This window comes from Calonectris borealis, chromosome 1 (genome assembly GCF_964195595.1).
Source record: "Calonectris borealis chromosome 1, bCalBor7.hap1.2, whole genome shotgun sequence".
NCBI lineage: Eukaryota > Metazoa > Chordata > Aves > Procellariiformes > Procellariidae > Calonectris > Calonectris borealis.
In genome coordinates this window covers 30,536,720-30,550,853 of record NC_134312.1, presented here as the reverse complement: position 1 = coordinate 30,550,853, position 14,134 = coordinate 30,536,720, and the positions used below count along the sequence as shown (strand labels likewise).

Below are 14,134 nucleotides of genomic sequence, written 5' to 3'. Positions count from 1 at the left end.
TCAGGATCTCTCACATTCTGGGATTAAATTCATTTGCCCTATTTTAAGGATGCCAGTATATTTCCCCATAGAAATCACATTTAATCCTTAACTATACTTTACAGTACTGTGATCTACATACAACTGCGACTCCTTCTACAGCGGTGTCATTGATCATCTCAGCAGGGTCACATTTGGCTTTCTCTCTCTTAACTTCCTCCAGTAGCTGGCATGGCCCCAGCTGGCTTGTAACTTCAGACACTAGGCGCTTGCTTGGCATTTTGCTTTCACACACAGCAATGTATGGGCCAGGCGGTAGGCTAGACAGTACCTGCCAGTTTGTAGATAGTTCTGCTGCAGTGTTTAAATGTTAGCTGGATCATTTCTCAACTAAAAGGAGTTTTCTGGTAGGTCTTCTGTGATTAGTTACTCAGCCAAAGCCAATAACTTGTGTCTATCAAGATGCAAAAAAAAAGAAATATTAAGATGAAATTTAGGAAGAGAAATGTAAGCCATATAAATCCTTATTCAGATGTATGAGCTTAACATTGCTTAAAATTGAAAACTGATACTTGTTTTTGTTTGGTTCTATGCTGAAAGCAGGCAGAACAAGAATGCAATGTTTTTTGGAGATAATGCTAGTTTCCTCAGATCAATAAAGGGATCAGAGCTGCTCAGTCATGGACCACCAGTTTAAGTGTGCTTGGGGGATTATTCTGCATTAATAGAAATGTATTTTTAAATTACTTTTTCAAGAAAATGTCCATTTAGATTCCTTTTGTTGCTAATGCAATTGGAAGGTAGCCAAATCTTATAGAAGGTGGCCCCAGGATGTAAAATGATGCAGTTGTTACTCTGAAGTGTGCCTTCTCTTATTTGCTGTACTGAATATCAGTAAAATAGTCTAATACTATGCACAAAAAAGGTAGTATAATCTGAGGTGTTAAACTGAAGTGTGGAAAATACAGGGAAACAACCATGAAAACAGTTTTTTTTTTCTACTTAGCAATGAGTTACAATCAGTCTTAGGAATACATTTCTTGACAGAACTACAAGAAGTGGAGAATTCAGAGAAAAGCAATGCTAATGGAAAACTTTTTTTTTTTTTTTTAAACTTGGAAGAATAAAGATAAGTTGGCATTAGGGCAAGGGGGGGAGATAAGAGGAATAAGCTTCCACTGCATGACTGGACATGATCACTCACGGACACTGATCACTCATTCTCTCTCCTGGAAGTATGATGAGGCATTGGCTTTATTATTTGATCATTGATTATTTGGGTTAAGTATTATGATATGAAGTCCCTTAACAGTAAGCTTCATGGCACAGATGGTTATGGTTAGGTGAGTTTGTCTGAATGGCGTTCATTTATTTCAGTGCAGGGGACAGACTAAATGACATCTTGAAATCCCCTTGTTTGCACATTTATGTCCTAAAAGCTCAAGGATAACTTATTCTGGAAGACTTGCTGTTCTATGTAGCAGCAAGACTGTTTCATTGTGCATTATAAACAGTGGAGTAGGCGGGGGACAACAAAATGCTCACCTCTCACTTACTGACATCTAATGATGCCTCTGAATGAGCTTCAGCCATGCATGCTGGCTTCACTGTGCTTAGCTGTCTGCTGCACCAGAGGTTAATCCTCGCCATGTCAAAGTTAGCAGAAACAAATGTGTGCTGATTCCTTGGCTGCTGCAGTTAAAGTCCTCATATAGTAAGATAGATGGTAAATAGAGGTAATATGAACCACCATGGGATGTGATAGCTATGGCAAGTAAACTTTTAGATTGCACAAGTATTAAAAGCTACAACTATTTAGAAATGTTCTCATAATAATGATATCTGATTTTTTATGATTCTTTTCCTAATTTGATGGCATGTCAATAGGAAGCTGTCACTGAATAGTTAGCCTTTTCCTTACCGACTCACATGATTTATATCACGCATGTGAGTCATAAGTATAAACATAAGCATGCACTTAAGCATTTTGAGATCTTTTTTTTAATACTAAGATTCTGAATAATTAGCACAAGGATTGCTTGGTTCCCTTCACCATATAATTTAAGGTGATGATTTCTTCTTGGTTAGACAGTAGCTTCCAGTTCAGTGGGAACCTGATCTCAGCTGGGGTCTGTTAATGCTGCTGTAATGCAATGATAGTACAAGAATGTTTCTAAACAACTGTAGTTGATGGGTTAAACCTTCAAGATGTGTTTAGGGCTTTCCTTATTCTGTCTGCTATCTCACCCCCAGGTGCTTGGGGACTTTATTTTTCTGTCTTTCTAGTTGTCTGCCAAGCTACAGCTTTCACTGTAACTCCACAGGAGACCTGCCACAACTTCACTTTTGACAAGTTGGTGTTTTTACCGAGTTTCAGATTCCTGCCTGCATCTTGCAGAACACAGACCACAATATTTTGGGAATTTGAGAGTACTCTGTAGAATATCTTTTCAGTAAAGATGCATCTGAGTGGCACTTCTGTCTGAAGATGTGAATAGGTCACAGCGTTTATGTAAAGCTTAATGCAAATATGTCGTATTGAGTTCTCCACTTTGACAGGATAGTTAAACCTAGTTTTAATGAAGCTGAATGAATTTAATTAATTGGAAAATTAGATTAAAAGAAGAAAAAACAGAGACAGGAATTAAAAAAAAAAAACACAAAACACTTAAGAATTTAGGGGATGGAAAAAGCGAGAGACAATCAACTGTTTATTAAACTTTTTTTGATGTTTCCTTTTTCACTAATCATCTCCCCCTTATTTTTAAAGATACATCTTGTACTGGAAGAAGAGGTTTGCTGAACAGCCCATCACAGACTTTTGTAGTGTGATAAGAACAAATTCGGAAGCTCCAGTAGGTAAGTAGCTGCTTGCTTACCCTCTGTTGGCCAGGTCGTGTGATAATTCCTGGCATATACTGCTGCTTTGATCAGCCAAGTGTGAAGTAATCTGACACTAGGTCAGAAAACCACAGAAATAATGTTTAACTCTTAACCACATATTTAAACTTACCTTTTCCAAGGATTGCAACACGTGCTTCAGCACTGTGCTGAGTGAGGATAAGCTCAATACATGCTTAAATGCGCTGCCGAATTAGGGCCAGTTTCAAATCAAGGCTTAGAAGCAGTGCTGCTTACATTGTGGCTGTGGAAGCTTTGGTACCCACGGCATAAATAATCGGTGACAGAAATGTGGAGAAACATTCCCAGTGAGCTGTCTTTTCCGACTTCACCCTGTCCATCGCCCCCACTGATGCCATTAACTCTTCCTGGACATCAGGGCCACAATCGCCTTGCCTTTCCCCTGCCAGAGTGCTTACTGCCCCAAGAGCATTAGGAGACAATATCTTCACAGTAGGGGTACAAAGACTGCCATTTTCTGGGCTCCAACGCAAGACCAAAGACCTTACTTCACGGTTCTGCTGCACTGGCACAGTGGGACATTCCATCATAAGGACAGTGATGACTGTGCGAAGGAAGTGTTTTTCTCAGAAGTAGCTGATGCATTTCTTTGGCTTCCCCTTTTCTAACAGAAAAATATAGTTTACCTAAAAGCAGGTAAGAGAACGTTAGGTCTTTCCTGCATCTTTAATTCTCCATGGAGAGCTTAAAAAGAGGAAGAAATGCATGCAGCCAGTGTCAGAGATGGGTGGAAAGTGAAAACTGAGTGAAACAGAAGTGGATGAAAATAAATTGTTTTAATTATTCAAATCAATTTTAAGAAAAATAGTCCTAGAAAACATGAAAATCACTCCAAAGACCGTAATTGCATCTTACATATGTATGGTTTTGCTTCTGAAATTTAACACTTACCACTCAGTTTGAAAATTGCAAATCAAGCGCCTGAATGCCAGAGCTTGCCAGAATTATAAGCCATCAATAGCCCTTCCAGAGGACAATGAGAATACTTCGTTGTTTGTTTGTTAACAAATTTGTTAATTTTAATGGCTATCTCCTTCAAATTTGATAGCTCAGAAATCAGGGGTTTTCTCTTCTTCACACAGGCTTCTGTATAAAAAGATGGGAAAGGCTGAAATTTAGCAAGTTTAAAATTGTAGAAGACTTAATAATGGTCACTTCAGTTCACCAACCACATAACCCTTTGATTAATAAATTAGTAACTTTCAAACGCAAAATATTTTTGTGGTTTTATATTTTCTTACATGCTGAGTAATTTTAAGGTAATTCGTTTGAATAAGATTTGTTTAATTATTAAATTGGATATGAACATAAATAGTAAAAAGGTTAGTAAACATAAAATGTGGGTAAAACATATAAGTAGAAATGTAAATTAGACACGTAACAATGTGTGTTACTAAACAGTTGTGGTGCATATCTGCAGATGGAACAAGATCGGATGATAAAAGGTAATGTGATCGGTCAGGGTAAGGGGAGGGTATACCAAATGATGATAACTACTGAAAACTGACAATTACTTAGGGAAATAACTGAAAATCCCACATGCAAGATAAAATTAAAGGTGGTTTCATGTTTCTTTCATGCTGACTTTATACTGTAACCAATATAAATGATTAAAATTGCTTTATGTCTCCAGAAGAACCATCATAAAAAAGAATAAAACTGGTAGTGGGGAAAACCTATGCAAGACTTTTGTCTTTGTACTGCAATATAAATGATGTAAAGGTCTTATAAATATGTATATACAAATATTTAAGCATGTTTCATTAAATTATGAAATTAAAATAACTGACTTTTATAGATTAAAAAACACATTCTCACATTCTTAACACATTCCAAAGATTTAGCAAGTTATGTGCCAGAAATATTCAAAGCAGCTGCAACTTCCCATCTCTTACCCACACTTCCTAATCTCTTAACAGAAGAACAGGACAATTACTTTCTTCTATGTGATGTTTTACCAGAGGACAGATTACTTAGAGAACAGCTTCAGCAAAAGAGACTGGTAAGAAGTTACTGTTGTTTCATTTTTTGAGGTAAACAGTTCCGTACCATAATATATGGTAACTTAGTGGGCATTTTAAAGTGACAGCATTTTTCGCTAGACTGCAAAATTCTGATTTTTTAATTTTTTTTTAAGCTCATTTCCCTAGCTGCTGCACAAACTCCTTGTTTATAGATTTTTCCTTGGAATAAATTTACAGGTTGTATGTCAGTGTTCCGCATAAGTGGAAAATATGCCTAGAGCACTGAAAAAGGCTGTGTGTGCTGAACATTTTTCTTTTTGCAAGAATCTGCAATGCATTGACACACTATCTTGTGTAATAATATACATGTAGGGAAATTAGCAAAATAAAACTCAGTGTACGATACTGTGAAAAGGGAAGGTGATACTCATTTACAAAATCTTCAAGCAAGCTGGTTTTGTGCATTCACACTCTCTTACTCAGATTTCATTAATTCACACTCGCATACTCACAAGCACCACAGTACGTGAGTGGAGGAAGTCTGACCAGTATTGTTTCTGCGAGATGCAAAGGACAAGAAATGCCAGATGTTGGGTCCTCATGAACCACTCTGGTTCTTGCTTGGTGATGGCAACCTAGTACTTTGGACAGACCTCTCATATCTTTTAGGAGTTGTCAGTTCTGAACGGGTGGTCCTTCACATTAAGCTCTTGCTGACTTCAGCTGCCACAAGTCTTAGTCCAGGTTGCTGACCACGGGCATTTTTTTGTTGTTTTCTTGTTTGAAATACAAATCTGTAGTCTGTTTTTGCTATTGGGCTAATTTAAAAATGAATGTTATGTGATACATAGCAGCGTTGTTGCCAGTCTCCTCATGTTAGGGTGCAGGGTCTTCTGCTGGCAAGTCATCTGTACTGTGAGGTGTTAGAGTGCAGGCCTTATGGTCTTTACATAAATATGTTCTTCAGTTTACCACTGGCAGCTATGTCCTGGGAATTGTCAACACAGGCCTTTTGACCCTTTTTTATGCTGTTTCTTCTGGTATGTTTCTATTATAAGTCTGTACATACACAGCATGCAACTAAAGACACCTTAAATCATAGCCGTTCAGAATGAAGGAGATGCTTACAAAAACCAAATTCTAGTCCCCAGGAAAATTGGGATTGGCAGGCAAAATCCATTTGGTTCAACTACCCCGTAAGTGCTGTTTCAGTTTGCTAGCTAAAGTAATATTCTGCAGCTCGCGGCACATGACTAGCGAATCCCCAGAACCTGTGGAGTATGTACAAGTCTTACACAGCTCTCCATAGGATCCCAGCTCCTGCAAAGGAGAATTGTGGTGGTTCTACCACTGAGGATTTCCCATGGGGTTGGAGTTGCCTCAGCTGAAATCTTCATTCTTGTGTAGGTCCATTGGATTGGCATGGACTCAGAAAAAAACAGCTGATGCACTCATGCCTAGCATGCTTCTCTACCAATTCATCATAAGAGAAGCCATCCTGGATCAGTAAAAAACGTTTGTCTAGATCAGTATCTTATCCTTGACAGCAGCAAAGTGTCTATGGTATTTGCCCTCTTCTGATCTGGTGGTGATGCTTTCTCAGAATATTCTCATAACCTCCAGCAATTGGCAGCTCAAGAATTTCCTAATTCAGCACACAATAGATTTTTCTTTCATGAACCTCCAACTCTGAACCCACACAAACTTCCAGTATCTACAGCTTCCTGCAACTACACACTGGGAGAGAACCACCTGTTTGGTCCTTTTGAACCTGTCACCTCACACCTGGCTGGTTTTTGTATTAGAAGAGGTAGTGAACAATTCATCCTTAATCTTATCCAAACCGTTAATGATTTGTCTCCTGATTTATCTACCTTATGTTATGTCTTTCATTAGTCATGTGCTGAAGTGCACCCTCAAAGAAGGCCAACAGCTTCCTGGGCAGTATTGGGAAGAGTGTTGCCAGCAGGTCAAGGGAGGTGATCCTTCCCCTCTACTTAGCACTAGTGAGACCACATCTGGAGTGCTGGGTCCGGTGCTGGGCTCCCCAGTACAAGAAAGATACGGCCTTACTTGAGCAAATCCAGCGCAGGGTCACAAAGATGATTAAGGGACTGCAACATCCTTCATACAAGGAGAGGCTGAGAGAGCTTGGACTGTTAAGCCTGGAAGGCAAGGCTTAGGGGTGATCTTAATCAATGTGTATAAATACTTGATGGGAATGAAGAAGAGGGAGTCAGATTCTTCTCAGTAGTACCCACTAACAGGACAAGAGGCAATGGGCATGAATTAAAAATCAGGAAACTCCCTGTGAAAACAAGAAAACACTTTTTTACTGTGAGGGTGGTCAAACACTAGAACAAGTTGCCCAGAGAAGTTGTAGAGTCTTCACCTGTGGAGATATTCAAAACACAACTAGACACAGTCCTGGGTAGCCAGCTCCAGATGACCCTGCTTGGGCATGCGGGTCGGACTAGTTGCTCTCAAGAGGTTCTTTGCAACCTCAACGATTCAGTGATTTGAGGTTGAGGATGCTGTCTAGTTGGTGGTTCTTCACTGTGCATCATTGCTGCGCTTCTCTGTACGTTTTCCAGTTTTCTGTAATCCCTTTGAGGTTATGAAAGAGGTTTGAATATTGCATGTGGTCATGCAGTGTCATAATGTTTGTTTCCCAAGCATAAATAATGTTGTTTGTGGCTTTGAGGAAGGAAAGAGGGTCGTGATTGAACACGCGGCTAATGTTTTCACAGAACTGTCTATTGTAATAGTAACTCCTGCCTGCTACACATTGAACTGTACTTTTTCTTTTTTTAAAGGGCATTTGTTTCTGGTTTCGTGGTGTTTTTGCTATGCAGTCCTATTCCAGCTAGGCCTTCTCTCTGCTGTCAGTGTTAAGGGAGTGCGGAGTCTGCTGGCAGGTGAGCCATCTCATCTCCTCCGCAAATAGACATTTCCTCAAATTCAGAAAAGAGTGCAGGACTTAGCCCAAAGCAAGTGCTGGTTTTGTTACAGAGTAATTAAGTTAGAAAAGAAAGAGGTATGGATTCTTATTATGGCGTGAAATAGCCTTTGCTATTAACACTGTTTTAAATGTCAGAATTGTATCTGCAGTTTTTACAGAAGGATTTTGTGAAATTGAGCTGCAGCTGTAGTTGGGGCTAGTGGAGTCACTGCTTTAGTTACAGCAATAAAATCTGTTTATTTTTTTATTTCCTTTTGCTGCAATCTGAGTGTTGACTTGCAAGTTAAATAGTTATTTTGCTTTGCAAAGTCTTTTACCTCCAGACAAGTCCAGCAATTAAGAGTGAGCTGGCAAATGGGCTCGTGTGAATTGCGCAGAATAAAGACCAGAACTGTACAACTTTTGGTGATTTTTCTGCAGCCTCTGAATTCTAACTGCTGTCTCCAACAGCAAACCCAAACAAGGACAAATGTTGTCTTTAAAATGTGCTAGCTGAAGCATTTCATTTTGCAGTTTTGAAACTCCAGTTTAGGAATATTTCAGGCTGTCTTGCAGCAGGGGAGCTAGCCAAGGTGGATGTCGTGCAGAGACATTATGGTGACTGTGATGTATTGAGAGAGGCCAAGGAATGAGCCTGAACTAGGTTAGAGAGCACAGCTTGCTGAAATAGCTGACAAGGGTATGTAATACAAAACAGATACGGTCTTTTGGAAAAACACAGTCTTGAAAAAGAATTCGTAGTTGTGAAGCAGTACCAGGCAAGAAAGTCCTGGCGGCAAAACTTGGGATACTAGGAGGCGCAGTGTCAGTATAAGCCTGACTTATCTTTGGGCTTATCTTTAGGATTTTTCTAAAAAAGGTAAAAACCCCAAACCTATTTTTTGAAAATACAGACTTCCTACCACAGCACTGACCTTGTCTTGCTGTCATGTTTACAGCTATTCTCCTGTCACGTGACTCGTAGTTTTAGGTGAAGAGGCTACTCTTCCTCCCAGTAGAATCATAGAATCATAGAATAGTTTGGGTTGGAAGGGACCTTTAAAGGTCATCTAGTCCAACCCCCCTGCCATGGGCAGGGACATCTTCAACTAGATCAGGTTTCTCAGAGCCCCGTCCAACCTGACCTTCAATGTTTCCAGGGATGGGGCATCTACCACCTCTCTGGGCAACCTGTTCCAGTGTTTCATCCACCCTCATCATAAAAAATTTCTTCCTTATATCTAGTCTAAATCTACCCTCTTTTAGTTTAAAACCATTCCCCCTTGTCCTGTCGCAACAGGCCCTGCTAAAAAGTTTGTCCCCATCTTTCTTACAAGCCCTCTTTAAGTACTGAAAGGCCGCAATAAGGTCTCCCCGAAGCCTTCTCTTCTCCAGGCTGAATAACCCCAACTCTCTCAGCCTGCCCTCATAGGAGAGGCGTTCCATCCCCCTGATCATATTTGTGGCCCTCTCTGGACCCGCTCCAACAGGTCCATGTCCTTCTTGTGCTGAGGGCTCCAGAGCTGGACGCAGCACTCCAGGTGGGGTCTCACCAGAGCAGAGTAGAGGGGCCGAATCACCTCCCTCGACCTGCTGGCCACGCTTCTTTTGATGCAGCCCAGGATACGGTTGGCCTTCTGAGCTGTGAGCACACATTGCTGGCTCATGTCCAGCTTTTCATCCCCCAGTACCCCCAAGTCCTTCTCAGCAGGGCTGCTCTCAATCCCTTCATCCCCCTGCCTGTATTGATGCCAGGGGTTGCCCCAATCCAGGTGCAGGACCCTGCGCTTGGCCTTGTTGAACCTCATGAGGTTCACATGGGCCCCCTTCTCGAGCTTGTCCAGGTCCCTCTGGATGGCATCCCATCCCTCAGGCGTGTCGACCGCACCACTCAGCTTGGTGTCATCTGCAGACTTGCTGAGGGTGCACTCGATCCCACTGTCTATGTCATTGATGAAGATATTAAACAGTACTGGTAAGTAGACCCTGAAGAGGAGTCTTCACCAAAACTGGAAGAGGGACTCAGCTATACTGGCTTCCCAGGATGAGCTGTTTGTGTGATCCCCAGTTTGTCACAAGCTTAAGCTGAGACAAGGTTCAAGAAGTTGAAGCTATGCACTGGAAGGGATCAAGATGCTAACCTGATTTAGCATAATGCCACATCGGAAGTGCTTATGGAGTAGCTAATAATGTTGGCATGTTAATACCTACATCTGAAATTCTATAGGTCCTTCTTTGCCTACGTTGAGTATTTAATTGCTTTTCTCAAGCACCCTGGAACCTTGCCAGTCCTCCATGGGTTTTTGAAGACTTGTCACACTAACGGTTAGAAATCGTTTTATCTAATTCCGTAATGACTCTTGGGTAAATTCTGTCAGATTTGAATACATATAATATCCAACTTTTAACCCTTTCTTACCCTTTTCTGGTCTTGGTTCTTCGTTTCTTTCGTTTTAAATGCATTTCATTAAGGGTTGTGACATAATTAACCTTTCCTGCAAAGACTGAAGCCCTTAGTATTGCAAGCATTCCCCATTGCTTTCCTCTCTTCTCTGCCCCAAAAGTAGGTCTCTAATGCCATCATCCCTCATTCCTTAGTGACGAGTCTTTGACATGCCGGCCTGTCTAGCCCCTGCCTAGCCAGTGGAGCTCTGTTTGTGACATTCCTGAACTATGTATGAATTTTCACATTCACTGGACGAGAGGGAAAAGTGCACAAAGTAGTCAGCAAACTCATTTATGTTGGGTGGTGTGACAGTTGGCTTCAAAAGTGTTGAGTGTTCTCCAGACTGGACATCCTACCCTGACAATTTTGTTGTATTCCCATGCATGTTACAGCTAAGCTCTTTCCTGAAGGGCTTCTCCAGCAGGCATCTCTGATAATATTAAAGAAAAGGTACTCTTCTTGAAATAATATTGGAGAGGACATGATAATGACTACAGAGTTGGAAGATGATTATTTTTTTCTGTACTCAAGAGGCAAGAGAGTACTGTTTGAAGTGGGAGAACTGAATACAGTGATCAGTAAGGAGAGAAGCTGAATATAGAAGTTAGGAGACAAGCTATTGATATACAGCTAAGATTGCAGGTCTTTAGAGAGACATGAAGTTTCTGATACCATGATTCTTTGTAAATATTTTTCCTATTTAGCAGCAGCAAGTATGATGTAAAGCTCATCAGCCAATCTTTGAGGAAACTGTAGACACAAAACCAAATGTCATTCTCTTACTCCAAGAGTAGTTTATCCTAATGGTGTATATAATTGTCAAATAATGTGCTTGGCAAGTTTTCAGAGACTGTAATGCATCTCAAGTGTCACCAGTCCTGGTCTTTGTCCTTGTGTACTGTGCTGGTTTGTTTTATTGCCAGTAAAGTGTATAAGCAGCTTCTTGTTGTGATCTGTCAGCGTGATTTTTTTGTTTTGTTTTGTTTTTTTTAAACCAGAATCTGTTTCACTTGCTTCCTTTGCCTGCAGCAATAGCTAGTTTCTATGAGCACTCAGTAGGGAAATGTAACTCTTACTTAAATTGGAAGAAACTACAACTAAAGATACACACTGTGTGTTTAAGAGATCACCTAAGAGAGCTTGATAAAATACGTATTCTTATTGTGAAGTCTCTATCTTATATTATTTAGATCCCAATTCACATCCACATTGCTATCTCTGGTAGTACCTTATTTCTCAGGCAGACACTCTGATTTCAGTAGTATTAATGAGTCGTTATAAGAGAAGGAATGTGGCCTGTGATCATGCACTCTTCACAACAGTGTGACTGAGTGCTCAGGTGTTTGAGTCCTTCACACTGTAACATTCATGAAGTTTCCTCTTCAAAGGAACACCTTTAGGCAAACTACTTCCCCAGAGGATATAGCACCATTTATAAAAAGCTTTCATTGGAACTTCTCTTAACTGATCATTTGTATAACATGCTGTCTTTCTAGTCTCTTGCCTAGAGAGGATGAGAGCGAAGGACCAGAACTGGCAAGGCAGATGCCAACAAGAACCCCAAACTACAATATGCTCTTGCCCCCACCCAGCCCAGTACTGAAATACTTAAAGTTGAGACTACTTGTATGCTTAAGTCTTTGGATGAGAAACTTTGGACTTTGCCTTGTCAAGGCTTATGGCAGTAATTTTTTTTTTTTTTTTTTTTTTTTTGGTCCTGAACATCTTAAAAAAGAAGACACGTACTGTTGCTAGCTCAATTTTACAGACCGAACTGCAGAATTCAGTTCTTCAATGCACAAATGGGTTCCTGGACTGAGGAATGATAATTTCAGGTCTCACTGCAGTCAAAGTCACGGCGTGATCTTGTCCCAAACTGCAGTGTAGTCTGCCTCTATCTTGGGGCTAGAGAAGTACTTTCTGCCTTAATTTCTTATGTATCAGAAGTGCTGTGATTATAAAGAGACAGGGTTTGGAGAAAGAAGTAGTACATTTTTGTTGGACCAACTGATGTAGTTAGAAAAAACAGGCAAAATTTTGACCACCAATTCTTTCTTCAGGTTGGAATCAAAAGCAGCAAAACTTGTGCTGAGTACTGCTTGTGAAAGGTTCTTCTATGTCAGTGATCCAAGCCATGCATTTAAATAGCTATGTAAATTATTTATGAGGGCCTTGTTAGTAAAGGAGTTTATGATAAAAAAAAGCAGTGGTCTGACAGCAATAAAGAAAGACAATTTAGCACCTGGGATACAGTGTCTGTTGGAGGGAAGGGTAGCAGGAATTACAATATCGGAAAAGTCTGATGTGCCATGAAACCAACTGTCCTGCGTCCATAGCTTTTGGCATTTGATGGAGTGTGGTGGTGCATTCATACCCCCCCCCCCCTTTCTTCCCTGGGCCACTTGTTGATAGTTTTTAGTCTTACCTTTTGAAGGCATTTTGTATGTCTTGAATGTCTCTTGAACTATACACCAGAGGCGAAGTAATTGTTTAGGGAAAAGTGCTTACTAGCTGCAAGTATGCATTTTTCATCTTTTACTGATTATCAGTGTGAATTCTTGCTGATGCATAGTGCTTAAGCACTTCTGGAAAAAAAAGGGTAATTTCTTCCAAAATACTGCTTCCTAGGAGAGGAACAGGCACATTTTTTTTCAGGCACATTGTAAATTACCACCTCCTAGAAGAAAGTCTGAACTCCTTACAACCTCAAACTGAGCATCATGAATATACAGGGCATTTTTCTAGACTCCAAATTACAAATTGTCATGCAAATGATCAAATTTCCTTTGTATTAGCAGTTTAGTGTGCTGGTATATTTAAAGATGATCATCCTGGTATAAACACTATATCCTTACCATGTTTTTCCGTTTTATTAGTTAAAAAACAGATAGTATTTTGTAATTTGGTTGGATTTTTTTATGGTAGATCACCCATATATTAGAAAGTATGACTAAGAGCTGTAGAAGACGTTTTTTTCCAGACAGAAATAAAGGGGAATTGGAATAAAGCTGAATTTTATTTTATTGAATACATTAAGTACTCCTGCAAATCAACTACATTTTTGTTGCATGTAAGTATGATCAGTAATATCCAGCTTCCATTTGCCATGTTTGAAGGTGATCAACCAGTTATGTCCTATAGAATTTTCCTAAAGCTATTCCACGGGAGGCTGCTAACTGCCACAGTCTTATCTACTGCTTATTTGAGCTAGGCTCTGTCTAAAAATGTGCTTCCAAGAACTTGTCATCTAGCAGTACTTATTTTTGACAAGGCCTGGTTGATCTCATAAGCTTCATGTGGCTTGTGGGGACAAAGAGTTTAGACTAAGAGCCTCTGTAATTTAAGTTCTACTTTGTATCAGTGGGGATATCTGTTCTGTCAATGGTTGTTTCACAACTGGTTTGACAGTCTTCAGTAAGGTAATGGATTTTGCAGGGGGGGTACGGTCAGCAAATCGTAGAATATGGCAGAAAGAGTGGAGGACAAGTAGCTGTCAGAACATCTCACAAAAGATAAAAAGAGATGGGGGTCAGAAATTATTCAACAAACTGTATCAATACTGTAAACTATTTTCCTGATATCAAGCTATAGCATTTGATTCACTTTCTTTTGTAGTGTTTTGGATTACCTTTTCTGTCTGTGCTCAATTCTTTTATTCATTATGGAAAAAGAAAACTAATATATGTGTATTTTGTGATCTGTTTACTTTTTCCTCAAGTGACTTTGCCTTCTCATTCTCTGACACTTTTCATATGACACAGTATCCTAAAAAAGTTTTGGAAAATATTCATGGCTGTTTTGGGTTTTTTTTGTCTTAGTATCAACCATGAATTAATGCTAACAGCCCCAACAGTTCCAACGTGTTGGAAACTGGTGCAGGTC

The 14,134-nt window shown here is 40.0% G+C and overlaps 1 protein-coding gene across 2 annotated transcripts in view; it reads left to right on the top strand.

Moving 5' to 3' along the window:
* The window catches only part of ZNF277 (zinc finger protein 277), a 58,638-nt gene that overhangs the window by 25,848 nt on the left and 18,656 nt on the right, over nucleotides 1–14,134 (top strand). For both annotated transcript variants that reach the window (XM_075147697.1, XM_075147705.1), the window contains 2 exons: nucleotides 2,750–2,838; nucleotides 4,821–4,903. In XM_075147697.1, coding sequence (XP_075003798.1) covers nucleotides 2,750–2,838; nucleotides 4,821–4,903 — 172 coding nt within the window. The remainder of the gene's footprint in view (nucleotides 1–2,749; nucleotides 2,839–4,820; nucleotides 4,904–14,134) is intronic.